The sequence below is a fragment of the Strongylocentrotus purpuratus genome, unplaced genomic scaffold, assembly GCF_000002235.5.
Source record: "Strongylocentrotus purpuratus isolate Spur 01 unplaced genomic scaffold, Spur_5.0 spur5_scaffold_19, whole genome shotgun sequence".
In the NCBI taxonomy this organism is placed as follows: domain Eukaryota; kingdom Metazoa; phylum Echinodermata; class Echinoidea; order Camarodonta; family Strongylocentrotidae; genus Strongylocentrotus; species Strongylocentrotus purpuratus.
In genome coordinates, this window is record NW_022145604.1 from 1,853,831 (window position 1) to 1,870,422 (window position 16,592).

The following is a 16,592-nucleotide window of genomic DNA, read 5'->3' on the forward strand; positions in this document are numbered from 1 at the left end:
AGTAATGATATAAAAATCCGTGGGAAATAATAGGAAAAAAGAGGAATCCCAACATTTCAAGACTGATACCTTCTACCCCTTTCTTTGATAAAGGTAAAGGAAAGGATTTTATATATGAATCAATTATATATGAAATCATTTTCAAAATGGCAGAGTCCCTTCACTAAACCTCTATAAAAACGTGGGTTGATTGAACTTAGAAAAAGCTGTACTAAAGTACAAACACTTCTGGTAAATGAAATAACAAGTTATCCTAATATTGGAAAAGCTAGGACCCCCTTTTCTACTTCTAAGTGATGCATGGTGCCTTTTAAACGTTTTTCTCTATTTTGAATCAGAGGTAAAGGGTATACACTTGCACATCATAACGATTTAGCTTTTGTACCCCCTCTTTGACATTCATCAAAAGAATGAATTGACCAATAAAAGAAATTGATTTTCAGTTCAAAACCAACACTTCATAGAAAAAATTTGACTCTTAAAATTGTTGTCATGGTTACAAATGTTTAATTTCAAAATCCAATCTGTTTCTCTTCTCTAAGTTACACAAAGTGCTTTTGGTATATAAGTTTCCATGCAGGTGCTTTTTGGGTCCACTAAAGAGACAAACGGTAATTGTGGTTCCCAATTACAGAGGGTCTATTTCTAAACTATGTGAAAAGCATATTGGTGAAGGGGGATCAACTCCAAACTGAATAAAATAAAAGAACTCATATAAATCATAATATAAGAACAATTATTCATGCGGTTAACTAACTATAAGCCATTCCATCCAATGAACCACATATACAATTTGCCTTTAACAGCTACTTAAAGTAAGTGATGTATCCCTCAATTTTAATTTAGTGAAGTATTGATTTCCCTAAAGTGTTGATTAACTGTTATGATTTGTCTGATTTCATTATTTCTCTCTCTTTAGACCTATGGTGTACATTTACTTATAATTACTGTAGAAATATGCATTAAGATATTTATACTTTCTTATTAGTGTCTTGTTTGTATAGTTGCCGGACATGTACATGTACATGTACAGTTTTTAGTTTGATTATTTAAATCTCATTGTTTCAATCTACTAAATATGTAAAATCACTTTTATTCAGATTCATATTCTTATTTTCTCAATCCTGTCACCACCGGCATCAACAAATTGTTTGGATTTTCACTCATGAATTTATGACCCAATGATTTTACGTCCAAAACAGATTTTTCATAGATACCATTTTACAGATACTGTACATGTATGCCTAAATAATCAGGTAGGGTTTGCTTATATTTTAGGATAGAGGAAAAATCTAAGGACGGGTTTTGAAATATAACCTGATGAATACCATACATTTTGCCATATATGGAGGTTCATTATAGAAGTACAGGTTATAGTCTTGAGCTCTGAATTTGCATACATATTTAATTTATGGGTTTGCTAATGAAAGGTTTGGGGAATGGGGCTAAAAACAAGCCAAAGGTGGGATCACAACAAAACAAAATAAAATTCTTAAAGACCTGTTGCTTTCCAAGTGTCCCAGTTCAGGAGGTAAGGGATTAAAGAGCAAATAAACTACAATACTTTAATATTAGGAAGATGGTTGCAAAGATTTTCAAGATATCAACATTAGGTAAATTCAATAGCATTGTGCATTGTTTTTTAAATGCGTAACATTACAGTTCCATATATTTCTCATCATGATTTCTATGAAATATACATGTACATGTACTTAGAGAATTTAAATTATCCTTGAGTCGATTTCTTGAAAATCTTTACGATCATCATTATACAAGTAAATTACACCCCTATCTATTGTTTTAATATCATACATGTACTTCTTCTGAATATCCCCTAACATTTCACCCAATTTTCTAACCTTCACATTTTAAAAAATTATATCTTTTATGATTTAACAACAAATGTTTGATCCCTACATGTAAATGTCTATTCTGGTTTGTGTTTCACAGAAGATAACTTTAATAGAAATCTTTTGATTATGAAACTATTTTTCCAACAAAAATAAAAGGTCTACCACTCCAATGCATGACCAGGGACCCAGGGACCTGTTTCACAAAGCCTTTCTTCACTGACAAATGACAAAAATCAGCTGATAACCAATCAGAAGCAAGGATTTCACTAGCTTATAACAAAAACTGTCATTTTTCACTGATGACAAGTTTTGTGAAATGGGGTCCTGGGATTTATGATTATATATGATTATCTCCAATGTGATCAAATGAGTCTCACCATGTGTAAGGGTTTGGGACAAAAGAAATATACCGGTAATGTGTATAAACCTATTGAGAGCATGGAAGCTCGTTTCAAATGTAAATTCCCGTCACCACTTAAATATTGATTGGAGAGATTGGGTGAGGAAAGAAGAGGATACATTCTGGTTAAAATATAATATACAAGTAATACAAATAACTACAGAATTTTTAGTATAGTATTTACATATTAGAAGACTGATCATATCAAGTAGTTATAAATCAATCATAATAGCTATACTGTATATCCAGTACCCAGAAATACAAGAGAATTGGATGTCTTTAGTCAGACAATTTACATTTTCCAATTGTTATTAATTAATACACCACCAGAAAATTACAAACAGGATTAAACACTGATCTCATTATTAAAAAATCACACACAAAATCACCAAAGGGTAATTAAATAGTGTAAGGAAAACAACCAACAAATTTTGTCAATGACATAATAAGTTCCCTCGACAGACAAACAAATCTGTTGTTAATAAATAAGCACAGTAGAGCATCTAACCACCATAGTTTTGGATAGAAACGAACAGATCATTACAAGTACACATAACTCTCTGTGCTGGGTAGTGAAAGGCAAGCTTTTGATCAGATTTTGAGTGATTTGTTACGTTGAGATTGAGAGATGTTATTAGTTACTCACCTGAGATGATGTTTTCGATAGCTCCGTCCGAGACTTCTTTGGGTCCTTTCTCTTTGTTGCCCGGCCCCCTGTACCGCGTCTCAAGCTCAGCTACTACTGCAGCCTGCATGTGATAGTAATCATCAGATAGAATATGAGGAGTCACAAGAATATTATCATTCTAAATTCCTATGACTGAAGTGTAGGAGTAGAAGACTTTATTGGATAATTTGTTTAGCACAAGACTCATCTGCCACAAGGTCTATTCAGTTAACAAGTGCAATTTTCCTATCTTGTTTTGCCTTGTGACGATGGTAAAGAGGATTTGTAAAATATACCATGTTCTTTACAGAGATTGCATACTTGTAAATGCAATCTAGAACAGAAACCAGTCTGAATAATCAAACAGGGGTTTAAACCTAGAGCTATGTAAAGTATTTCATACACACTGCTGTAAAGCTACCAATGCCCCATTTCATGAAGAGTTGCAATTAATTTGAATTGATTGCAAGTCCTCTTATCAACTGCAAACTTACATCTCCTAACTCTAATCTACAGAGCTGCAAATTATATGAATCTCAAGTTGAGTTGCATGTGACACTGATCAGTTATATTTATTCATAGAGATACATGGTAGCTCGGCTAAAGCCAGGGTAATAATATGATTGCAAGGCCCTCAGGGAGAACAGTATGAATACGGATGAGGCTACCCTGGGTAAACAAGATATATTAGTATTATCATTATTATTATTATCCCCCTTACCTGATTCTGTTTGTCTTTCCTGACTTTCTGAGCTGCTGAGATGTTAGCTGCTGTGTCCTTCTGGGATTGCTGTAAGGTCAAACAGATAAATCATCATCGATTAGAAAATGAAACTGCTTCTTTCCACTTATTGTTTTCTTAAAGGTTTGTCATCTCAAGGTCGTTTTCTTTTCAGCCAGTCTTCCTCACTTTTTATAATTCATCTTTTCTATTGTCATACATTTGTCTCTTTATATATGTATTTTTATCTGTTGATCTCTTGAGGAGAAATAAATGAAACTGAAACTGAAACTTATATGTCTCAAGAAACTTGTGATTGAAGTTTCCATTAATGCACGATGAGATTTTAATCACGGAAGCTTCGCTGAAGCTGAAGTACCATACTGGTAGTACTCAGCGCTTCTTATGTTCAGGAAAAGTCCCACGTACACTGTAAGTGGAAATGTTCATGGACGACAGGGACACACAGAACAACAACAGAGAAGAAAAAAAGACGGATAGCAACAACAACAAAAAACGCTCACCTGGAGTTTTATCCTTTGTGCATTCTCAACTTCTGCTTTCTGTTTCATGGAAAGAAATTGTAAAAAAATGTATTAACATACATGGTAGGAGTAGCATCATAATAGTAATATGTACATACAAAAATAGACTTCTATAATAATGATAATAATGATAATAATATCGTGCTTCTATATAGTGCTTAATACATCTACGATGTCTCTATTTGGAGCAAATTTTGGACCAAATCAATCCTTCCTTCATACAACATTTGTAACTAAGTATCACAGGACTTATCTATGGTCTGACACTAACAGGGATCCAATGCATATGAGCCCCAAATTACATGTTTTCAAAACTTAAACAGGAACACAGAACAAATTCTATATGAAAAGTTACAAGTTTTTCGCTTATTTCCACCCTTTTATGTCACTCTAGGGCCAAGATCCCAGTCGGTAACTGCTCCTCTTGAGCTGTGAGGCCACAATATAAAAGGCTTTTTTTGTTGTTGTAAGGTTAAAGTGTTTAAGTAGTACCTTGAAAGCAACTGAGAATCTATGGAAGAGAGCGAAGAAGGCACTGGGTGGTAACGTCTTGGGATTCTCACCAAAATATCCAACTACCTCATTGAATGCATCCTGAATAAAATAGAATCAGAGAAATTATAAGTTAAATGCATTGCAAAGGCTTGATACAAGTTACAGGAATCATATCTGACTGTCATTAGCAATATCAACATCAAGACGAAAGACACCATCATCATTATCATCATCATTATCATCAACAGTTTCATCATCATCATCATCATCATCATCATCATCATCATCATCATCATCATCATCATCATCAGCGTCGTCGTCGTCGTCGTCATCATCATCATCGTCATCATCATCACCACCACTATCAAAATCATCAACATCATAAGCACCACCATCATCATCATCGTAAGTATCATCATCACCACCACCACCATCATAATCACTATCACCATCATCATTATTATCATCATTGTCAGCATCATTACCACCACCACCATCATCACCATTTTAAGATTACAAACCTTGGCTTTCTTGAGAACCATCTCTAGTTTGCGGACCTTCTCCTCGTTGTTGAGTAAGAAGTCTCTCAGGATTGTATTATCACTCTGCTGAGCGTACTCTCTCTTACACAGCGTGATACCATGACCAAGACTCGTGATGTCAGAGATCAGATTCTCCAGTGAGACTAGGGACAAGAAAATGAATAAAAATAGTTATTTGAGGTTGGTAAGGAAAATACATTTGAAGATGAGCTGTCTTAAAGTCATGCTGATTAGTCACATATTTGTAGTTGAGTTGATAAGCGGAATGAATAAAATATTTTATATACCTCACTTAAGTAATCCAGCCATCTGATTGGTCGAAATTGCATTCATAAACTTCAACTGTTCCTGTAAAATTCCCGGTAACCATGCATAAAACATTTAATATTTTTAATAACCATGGTTATTAAAAAAATAGGTCAGCCTCCATGGTTACCCCATAGGTTTACATGTTAAAAAATGGTTTGAGCGATCGAGGATACCGTATGTGTGCGAAGGATTGGTCGGTAATTTCAATACAATTGAATCTCGATCGATCTTACCGACAATTTTATCTTGCATTGTTGACATGAAGACGAAAATAAACTTCCAAAAACAAAAAAACAACATCTGCCGATAGATCTTGATCTAAGTTCGTGCCAATATGCATTGCAAAAGTAAAAGAAGGGTGCTTTTGCGAAGCATTCATCACGCCGAAGCCGGTTTCAATCCATTGTAATGTATATATTGTACAAAACTGCCAAGCATGTGAACAGCGCGCGATGGACGAGTGGTGTAAGGCGTTGGGAGAAAGATTACTCATTGTACGCAAGAGTTCGACTCTCACCTTCGACAAAATAAAAAATATTTTTTATTTTTTATTTTTTAGTCTATTTTTTTCGGCATATAAAAGTATTAATGACTGCTTTAATATTCGAGAAATAGTTGTTTTTATACGCTCTCGGGAAGGTTACAATTGGGCTATTCCCCTCGGCAAGCCTCGGGTAATAGCACAATTCTAACCTTCCCTTGAGCGTATAAAAACAACTATTTCTCTCAAAGCAGTCATTAATACTATACTAATTGTATACTGTAAGTACTACCAGGATCTTCTGACAAGATATTAATCTATATCTGCCACAATCGACCAAGGTCTAGCTAAAAAGGTACCAGTAGGAAGGAAATGCTTCCATGTAAATGCACTATATGCTCTGAGAAAGGTTGCCAAAGATGGAGTGTAACACACATAATTCCCAAATTTTCCTGGAAGTGCACAGAGACACTGTTTTTCACAAGTAATGTGATAAAACACTACCAGAACTGAATATCCTTATCATCACTACCAATCTGTACTTTTAACAAAACTGTATAAAAAAAAATTGAAAATATGAACGGTCTATGAAGAATGGATGACAGAATGGTTCTTACCTGCTGCTGCCTTCTCTATGTACTGAAGATCGTCATGGAAACTAGCGACATCAGGGAATTTTTGGTGGATGGTTCCTACGATGTAATGGAGGAGTGTGATCTTACGGTCTGCTGACTTGGTATCAAGGACCTGTGAGGGTTGAGGTCAAAATAACAAAGATATTTTAGAAATGAATACAAAGGAGAGGTGTTGTGGTCAAGTGGATATGTCACTGGACTGTCGATCACGAGGTCCGCGGTTTGAGTCCCGCCGCGACACTAATGTCCTTTGGCTAGACATTGATCTACGTTTGCCACACTCAACCCAGGTGATGTAAATGGGTACCTGGTAGGAACTTAATTCCTTGAAATGCTTTAGCGCCTTATCTTATCAGCCGGGGTAATAATATGATACCTTGTATTATTGTGCAGTAGAGTATACATGTATTCATATAGTAGCTGCGCTATATAAATTGACCTATTATTATTATTATTACAAATGTAGTGGTGAAAAGAAAAGTTTAAAATATAATCTTCAGTATGAAATAAAATTGTGATTGGATCTCAATACCCTACAGGATGGGGGAAAACATTTTGCAAAACCAAGTTTCTTGAAAATGATACCAAATACATGTAAAACCACTATCAATAGACCAATTTTTGTAATGGCAAGTCCAATATGTATGCTTGCAATTGAATAAATACTTTAAATAGTTCAGATTTGTTGTTGTTGCAACAAGTAGTGACTTGTAGTTTGCATATCTATTATAAAAATCATACTTTGGAATGCAAATTAGTGCTTGATTTTATTGTGAATATGGAAAACATATAAATGACATAAAAAGAAGGTACTTTGTAAGATAGAGAAAACAATGAGTACACCCTGGATCATGTAATGGAGAGCTTACCGTGTCTAGAGTTTGGAGTTTGAAACCATAGGCTGCTCCTCTCTTTGAGCTGTTCAGGTAGTTACCGAAAGCTAGGATAACCTGTGAATAGAACCAAAGATGGGAGACATTGAATGAGAAAAGATGATAACTATCTACAGAGTACATGTGTTAAACATATACCTCTACATTCTAAAGTCTCGTTCAGACACAAGGTGACAAATCAGCAGCAGTCTTTGTATAATGAAGTTAAAGGTAAAGACCAGTATTGGACACGCCCCAATTTCAAAAATGAAATGAAAGCTCTCATTACCAATCATGTGAAAGAATATGTTTTGACTAATACATGATGATAAAAAAATTGCCGGGAAACCGCCTACTAATTCACATATTTGGTAAATTTGTTTCTCTCATGGTCTGTGAGAGATATAGGGTAGTCCCATATACATCATTCTGTGTATAGTGCTTGTAACTTTACGAAGAATGGGCCAAATTTCTTATCATTTTGATGATTCCAGAACCTTGCAGATGCTAGATGCTAGATGATCAACCTTTTCTGATCGATTCCACAACGTTTCTTTCACAATGCAATCGCATGACCATAACTGGTCTTTACCTTTAAGCCTCATTCAGATATGCTGTGGTAAATAGCAGCACATAATAAAAATTTATGATGACGTGTAATACGCTCCACATTTCTGTATCTTATAATACAGAGCTTAGTGAATACGTGCAAGTCCTTTGTCGCATGCAGTTGCTATTAATTTACACATAATAAACAGCAGCGGCTTTTTTGAGGCGAATTACCACACCATATTCGAACAATGCTTGTAATCCAAAACTTAACATTGTCCCTACATTTTGTCTGTGAAACCTCAGTCACACTGTCAAGTTGACTCCACATTGACTCTTAACTTAGCCCATCATGCGTAATGTATCTCGACTGTTCTGTAGTCTGTCCTGTATCGCTCTCATAAGTGAGACTGGGGTATTACACAGCTAGAATGACTCATATTTTTATAAATAAAAAATGCAATAAACTCGAACATGAAATAATTACCTCCAGTAACTTCTTAATCCTGGCAGAGTTCTTGATGGATAATGATGCAGATGTGATTGCATTCAGTTGCTAAAAGAAATAAAAGGTAAGCATTGGAAGTGTTAATTTGTTAAAAAATGAGACATCAATATGTTGGATATTCCACTAGATTATTAAACATTGATACATACATTGTACATATAAACTAAAAGTGCATTGCAAGAACGGGAAACATACAAAAAAAAAAATTCAAAAAGATATAAGACTCATAAAATAACCCTTCTGAGAGAAGGGGCGGGAGAATTCTTCCATTTATGAACCACATGTACCAGTCTAGAGTCTAGAGACACTGGTACTCTACTCTACAGGGTAGGAGGAATAAGATAATCTTGAGAAATGTTGAAGGTGACCTTGAGAGGTAATGAAGATGACCTTGAGAATTCTTGAAGGTGACCTTGAGAGTTGTTGAAGGTGACCTTGTAATGTAGATGCACTTACCGGTGTGAAAGAGAGAATGGTATCTGTGAAGTTACCCATGAAGATCATACAACCTAGACGCTGACTGAGCCTATCAACCTTACACAGCTGAAAAAAGAATGTCGGAAGGGGAAATAAACATATTAGTAAACTGCAAGATAACCGAACATTGTATTCTGTACACTAGATTGCAGGGTGTTATTTGTTTGTTTGTTTGTTTGTTTGTTTTTATTTCTGCATTTTCAAAATGAAACATAATCATATACATAAAGTAACAAATATTTCTTCATTCTACATAATTATACATTTTTAAGTACATTGAATAAGATGCATACAAACACAAATATAATTTCAATGAAAAAAGATAAATTACAGAAAATTTCACTGTATGCTTGAAGTAATTGATCTGTCATTACTACTCTTTTATCAGTACTGTCATATATATATATCAACACTTTGATCCACAACATATCTATTGATTGATTAACTATGTACATGTAGCATTCTATTCACTGATTTGTTAATCAAAATTCATCTGTCTCTGCTAGTATCTGTTCCTTCATATCTGAACGATCAATACATGTATCTACATGTATCTATCTTCCATTTATCACCCTCTCCCCCTCCAATCATCCCTCCTTCCTTCCCTCCCTCCCTCCCTCCCTCCCTTCTCTCTCTCTCTCTCTCTCTCTCTCTCTCTCTCTCCCTCTCTTTATCTATCTATCAATCCATCTCTCTCTCTCTCTCTCTCTCTCTCTCTCTCTCTCTCTCTCTCTCTCTCTCTATCCATCTCTTCTCTCTTCTCTCTTACCTGAATCATGAGTCTATCCTCAGGTGTTAGAATGTTGATAGGCTTCTCATTCCACCCACCCTCCCACCCATCCATCCAACCACCCACTCACCCACCCTAACCCTATCCCTCTCTCTTACCTGAATCATGAGTCTGTCCTCAGGTGTTAGAATGTTGATGGGCTTCTAATTCCACCCACCCTCCCACCCATCCATCCAACCACCCACTCACCCACCCTAACCCTATCCCTCTCTCTTACCTGGATCATGAGTCTGTCCTCAGGTGTTAGAATGTTGATAGGCTTCTCATTCCACCCACCCACCCTCCCACCCATCCATCCAACCACTCACTCACCCATCCTAACCCTATCCCCTCTCTCTTACCTGAATCATGAGTCTGTCCTCAGGTGTTAGAATGTTGATGGGCTTCTTATCTTTCTCATATTGCTGGAATACTTTCTTCTCTTCATCCTTTGGACAGCATCTATGAAGCTGCTCCACGGCATCAATTGGAAGAGCGGCAAGATTGGTCCTGCAATACAAAATCAAAAGTAGGCAAACATTACAAATCGTGTTAAAGGTAAAGACCAGTATTGGAAACGCCCCAATTTCAAAAAATGAAATGGAAGCTCTCATTACCAATCATGTGAAAGAATATGTTTTGACTAATACATGATGATAAAAAATTTGCCGGGAAACCGCCTACTAATTCATATATTTGGTAAATTGGTTTCTCTCATGGTCTGTGAGAGATATAGGGTAGTCCCATATACATCTTTCTGTGTAAAGTGCTTGTAACTTTACGAAGAATAGGCCAAATTTCTTATCATTTCGACGATTCTAGAACCTTGCATATGCTAGATGCTAGATGATCAACCTTTTCTGATCGATTCCACAACGTTTCTTTCACAATGCAATCGCATGACCATAACTGGTCTTTACCTTTAAGATATAGGTGTAGGTTTTTAAGATTTAAAAAAAGATCCGACTCTTGCACTTGAAGGAATATGGTAGTCAGTTTCAATGAAAGAGGAGGTTCTAAGCTTTCCAAATATGTGTCATTTATTAATTATAATTGTGATTAAGTTATGATAAAACATTGATAGTTCTCTGTTTCGTTTTTTCTGGGACGCACTGTATATCTGACATATACATCTATGTATTTAAATAAAACCAAAATAGAAAAGCATGACTAGTTCAAAAGTGGCCTATAGGGTGCAGTATACTGACCTTTTGATAGCCTCAATGATCTGCTCCGTTGTGAGTTCAATCTTTCTTCTGATGATCGAGATGTTTTGTAACCTGTTTGAGTCCATGAGGGTTGTGGTTTTTTCTTTCTTCAACGTTAATTTGGCTTTACCGTCCGTCACCGTCTGACCTCCGCCTTGCGTCTGTGCCTTGAACGTCTCCTCAAAGTTATCAAAGTCAATATCCTGATAGAGAGATGATCAAGAGGAAAGGATTAATAAAAGATTAATAAAGGATTAATAAGGATTAATAAGTAGTTCAGAATGGTGCTATACAAGAGGCTAATCTTACTACAGTCACACCTGTCTATAAAGACCAATCAAGGGAGACGAGAAAAGTGGTCTTTATGTACAGGTTCCTTTAGTACATGTCATTGAGGGAAAATAGAAATGTCTTATTTTTGTTAGTGATTCAATTCAGGGGTGATAGAGAGGACTATAACATTTTTTAAAAAAAATTAAAATCCTCAACCACCCCCCCCCCCCCCCCCCCCCCCTTGAGTAAAAAAAAAAGTTTTTTTGGGGGAAAAATGGCATCTTACAACATTCCCCCCTTTTGAGTAAGAAAATTAGGGGGATATTAGGGAAAATTGGGAAAAATCAGGAAAATAGGGGTAAAATCAGAAAGAATTTTTTTTTAGGAAACCGATTTTAATCGAGTAATTATCAGGCCTGTTCAATTAAACCAACTTAATATCAGGGTGGAGTTTCCCTTTAAAGAAAAGCTTCTGAGTAGATGACTTACCCCCATGACCTTTTCATCATCAAGCTCACTAAAGACGGTTCCTCCGATCTGGTTTGGTTTGAAAGCGACCCAGTTGAGCGCTGGAAGACGATACTTGGTACGGATCTTCCTCTTTATTGTCACAGCTGAAAATAGGAGTCAAAGTAAAATGTAAAATTACATTATTATTTATTCTGCAAATACAAAGAAAATCATTTAATATAAAACAAGAGTACATTTGGAAAAGAGTCGCATGGATGCTGGGAAAAGAAAAAAAAAGTTTAACTAAATAACTACACTGTATAACCGGAAGGTCTGCTTTTCCAATCCATGTGACTTTACAGACATGGTAATAATAAATGGTGAGGTATAATAATCTAGGAATCACTGTGTAATCAACAATAATCATTGAAAAGATGATATAACAGCATAGAATAAGCACAGATGTCATGTTATAGATGGCGAAAAAATGAAAGACAGCCTTTGGGGCATATTTTTATCAAATACCACTTATACTACTGTGAGTCTGTGACACTTCGCAATTTCAAGAACAAAATGTAAATTTAGATTTAGAAATATTTATGTGTAAAAAAAAGTCCCACATTTCACATTTTCAATGTGTTACTTACATCCTTGAGGCGCTCCACCGATCATACCAGGAAGAGGGGGTGCAATGGGTGCTCCGGGTACTCCTGGGAATGGGGGAGGGGGTGGTGGACCACCACCGATGGTTGGTGGTGGAGGGGGAGGAGGGGGAGCACCTTGGCCTGGTGGAGGGGGTGGGGGAGGAGGAGGAGGGGGAGGTGCTGTTGGTAGAAAGACAAGAGAAAATAAATGATGGATACAGTTAATACATGTCAAAGAATGGTTTTTTCAAGAACATATTATTACCAAGAATCTTAACACTGGGCTAAACAAGTTACAATAACTGATATTCTGGTAAGCTCCTATGCATGTACATATACTAGATTGGCTTTATGTATGATTATTAAGAATTATGGGCCATTAGCAGAGAGAAAAGTAATGAAAGAGCAAGTGACTCATTTAATCGAAATGACACAATGCTTATGATATGACGGAGTGTTGGCTCAGTCAGTAGAGTGTCCGCCTCACAATCGGGAGGACGTGGGTTCGAAACCCGGCCGCGTCATACCAAAAGATGTTAAAAGATGGGAGTTGTTGCTACCTTGTTTGGCGTTCAACAATAAGGGATAGAGCAACGTCGATCTGGCGCTGTTCAGTGGCTGCCGGGCTCACGATCAATTGGGCAAAAAGAATTTCCGTTTCGGTTTAATAAAATTTGGAGTGGACTATTACGCTATTATTATTATTATTAAAATATTATGAATCAAACCTTAGCATTTGCATGTAGGAGTACCACATTTCAAAATGCTATCTTTCCTCAACTTGGGAAAATCAAAATAAATTTCAAAATCTCAGAAAAGCTATTGCAGTTGCAGCAGTTTACTTCATTATATGAGCTTACCTGCTCCATTGGCGATTGCAGGAGGAGGAGGTGGAGGGGGAGGGAAGTCATCATCGGGTCCTATCGTCAGAGTACCATTACCGCCTCCAAGACCACCACCGCCGCCGCTGCCGCCACCGACACCATTGCCGCCAGTACCAGTACCGAAACCAGTACCGGAACCATCACCTCCACCACCGCCTGTTCCGGTGCCTGTACCGGTGCCTGTACCGGTTCCTGTACCTCTCGGGATACTCTTCAAGACCTCTATCGTCTTCTCTGCTTCTAGCTTCTCACTCTGTAGGTACGATAGACAGAAAGATATGGAATGAAAAATAGGGATATCTCAAAGCACCTGAATGTACATTTGGATTAAAGAAGAAGTTGAGTTCTGGACATGCCATTGCATTGTGAAAGAAACGGTGTGGAATCGATCAGAAAAGGTTGATCATCTAGCATATAAGAATTTGTGTGTATTGCAAGGAGCTGGAATCATCAAAATGATAAGAAATTTGGCCCAGTCTTGGTAAAGTTACAAACACTGTACACAGAAAGATGTATATGGGACTACACAAACACATGGTGTAAAAATCCTACCCTGGATTTTTACGACGTTACATGACATATTTAGAATATGAAGGCATTTGAAGAGCCATGCTTTTCAAGGAAAATGTCTTATCTGATGTTCTTCCACACTTGCATAATAAGAATGATAATGCTCACAACTTATTTTCACCTCTTCCCAGAACTCAACCTTCTCTTTAAAGCTCTTGATACTAGAACTGATTTTCCCCAAATTGATCTTTTCAACACATTCACCATTTGTCAAACTCGTCCCATTCTGTGGGTACGTGTAACTGTTGGTTGAATCGTCAGTTGTTGGAACAGGTTTTTCAACTTTCATTCCCAGCGGAAAATTACACAGTTATCACTTCATTCAATAATATACATGTACATGTATAACTTCTAAATTTTTAACGCTAAGGAAAGGAGTGAAAATGAGCGCCCCAGGAAGTTGAGTTCTTGTGATATACAAAACAGCTTGGTGGTAGCAATGAACTCCTAAATACATGAATCTGAAGATGAAGATATATTAACCTTGACCATTTCCAGTTCTCTACTGACTTCAGCGACCCCTAGCTGGAGCTCTGCGATCTTAGCTAAAGATGCATCCTCCATCATCCGTAACCTGTCAGTCGTCTGTATTGAGAAGAAACAAAAATTCACTTGAACAACTCTCACTGAGCTTTGGTCACCTCACAGGACATGCTCTTTGATTGGCTTTTCTCTCACTTACATTGTATCTGGAACATTATACAGATGTACACCGACCCATGCGGCCGGGGTCCAGGGCCCGCCTTAGGGCCCTGGAAGCTCTGGGGTTCTAGATGCTCTCTGGTGCAATCTGAGTCTTATTTTGCAGCATTTTACACTTTGTATTTAGTTAAATAATTCCCACTTAAAAAAAAAAATAACGTACAAATTGTACAAAATGCATGTTGAATTCCTTTCAGACTTCCGAATACACAGGTACTTGATACTGTATTCGGTGTTATACATCTGAGACCATTTGTTGGTCTTCTTTTGCTGATTTTCCGCCATTTGGATTCTGTGTCAATATCCACGCATTGGTTACAGCGATCCTTATGCTGAAACAATCTTTCGCTACTCTTAATTTGTCTTTTAACATAGTGGAATTACTACATGCTAAAGTTAACAGACAATATTTCTCATTCAATTCACAGATATATATATATATACTGATAAGCGCCTTTAAAAAAAATCATGATAAAAAAAAAAAAAAAAAAAAAATATCGGGAGGATAAGGATGGTGATCGTAAGGTCGGGTGTAGGGGTGAATTATCGGGAGGGTTGGCATCTCTGAGTGCAGTCCCAATTTAAGAAGAAATGCTGCAATTTAGAGAAACAGGTATTGCGTTCTTTATAGACAGGTGGTTACAGAGGCAGATTTCATTGTACAAGTACAAACACATGTAAGCATGACATTTACATATATCTAATGAAGCCTTATAATGTAATAAATGAATACTGACCTGATATAAGACTTCTTCCAGGTTACCGACTCTCTCCAACGCAGCCGTCTTGGTATCAGAGTCTTCCATCAGCTGACCAACATCAAAGACATTGTCCAGATAGGCCTGGATCTGGACCTGGAGACGGTCACTCTCCGTCGACTTGAGCTTCTGCTGTACTTGGCCAATGTGTGAGGGAAAAGCATTGCGGATGGAGGGAAGGAAGGGTGGAGGGAGGGAAGGAGAAAGGGATGGAGGTTGTACATGATTGAGGGAACGATTAAAGAGGAATAGTAAATTGTGCAGATTGATGGATGGAGGGAGGGAAGGATGGATGAGGTCAGGGATGGAGGGTAAAACGTGATTGAGGGAAGGATGGAAGATGAATCGAAAGCATGAAGGAAAAGAATGCAGATGGATGGATGGAAGGATGGATGGAAGGAGGGTGCGAGGGATTGAGGATGGATAAAGGAAAAGATGGTACAGGAAGAGAAAGTTGTGCATGGGAGGCAAAAGAGTGGAGGATGAGCATCGTGGACGGAGAGAGGGATGGATGGATCAATGAATGAAAAGATGGAAGAGAAAGAGAAAGATGGGGAAGGGAGGCCAGAGTGTGAAGAAGGAGCATTGTTGGTGGATGAATGGAGAGGGATAGATGGGGGATTAGGATGGATGGAGAGAGTGGAGGGAAAGATTGAGGAAGGATGGAGGGAAGAATGGAAAGACAGGTCAGCAGATTGTGGATGTGGTAACAAGGATGAGGATATAAGCAGAAGGAAGGTAAGGGATGAAGGGAAAATGCATAGAGGATGGAAAATGGAAAGATATGGAACATTTGGAGGGAGGGGCAGAAAGAGTGTTACGCAACAAAGGGTTTTGAAGTTGACAAACCAAAGAGGAAACATAATTATAAAAACAAAAACACAGATGAGGGGTGCGCAAAGAACAATATTTGGAAATGAATTTAGAAGAAAGGGTTAGAATGAAGGAGAAGAAAGAATAGAATAAAATGTGTGTGTGTGCAGAAAGATTACAATAAGTGAATGAGAACACAAAAGTTAAAAAATATCAGAAATGAAAAAGAGAGGTTTACAAATGAAAGAGGAAGATAGATAAAACAGTCAAACATTACAAATATACAACAGATAGAGAAGCATCAATAAAGGTTGGATGTCAGTGAGAAAAAAACAGAGAGGGGGAGATAATGAAAAAGGATTGACATTCAATGTGGAAGAAACACACAAATACAGGTGGTGGATGGAAGAAACATATGAAGACGTAGGGTAGGATGGGAGGAGATAAGAAGCAGATACAAAGTCATT

At 37.2% G+C, this 16,592-nt stretch overlaps 1 protein-coding gene across 1 annotated transcript in view; it reads right to left on the minus strand.

Moving 5' to 3' along the window:
- Nucleotides 1–16,592, minus strand: part of LOC577797 (formin-like protein 2) — a 61,955-nt gene that overhangs the window by 3,658 nt on the left and 41,705 nt on the right. Inside the window, exons 12-27 of the mRNA XM_030990740.1 lie at nucleotides 15,292–15,444; nucleotides 14,336–14,437; nucleotides 13,248–13,535; nucleotides 12,402–12,642; nucleotides 11,794–11,918; nucleotides 11,032–11,234; nucleotides 10,186–10,333; nucleotides 9,034–9,120; nucleotides 8,557–8,625; nucleotides 7,518–7,598; nucleotides 6,631–6,760; nucleotides 5,203–5,366; nucleotides 4,679–4,780; nucleotides 4,166–4,204; nucleotides 3,642–3,710; nucleotides 2,900–3,002 (exon numbers count right to left, since the gene is read on the minus strand). Coding sequence (XP_030846600.1) covers nucleotides 2,900–3,002; nucleotides 3,642–3,710; nucleotides 4,166–4,204; nucleotides 4,679–4,780; nucleotides 5,203–5,366; nucleotides 6,631–6,760; nucleotides 7,518–7,598; nucleotides 8,557–8,625; nucleotides 9,034–9,120; nucleotides 10,186–10,333; nucleotides 11,032–11,234; nucleotides 11,794–11,918; nucleotides 12,402–12,642; nucleotides 13,248–13,535; nucleotides 14,336–14,437; nucleotides 15,292–15,444 — 2,104 coding nt within the window. The remainder of the gene's footprint in view (nucleotides 1–2,899; nucleotides 3,003–3,641; nucleotides 3,711–4,165; nucleotides 4,205–4,678; nucleotides 4,781–5,202; nucleotides 5,367–6,630; nucleotides 6,761–7,517; nucleotides 7,599–8,556; nucleotides 8,626–9,033; nucleotides 9,121–10,185; nucleotides 10,334–11,031; nucleotides 11,235–11,793; nucleotides 11,919–12,401; nucleotides 12,643–13,247; nucleotides 13,536–14,335; nucleotides 14,438–15,291; nucleotides 15,445–16,592) is intronic.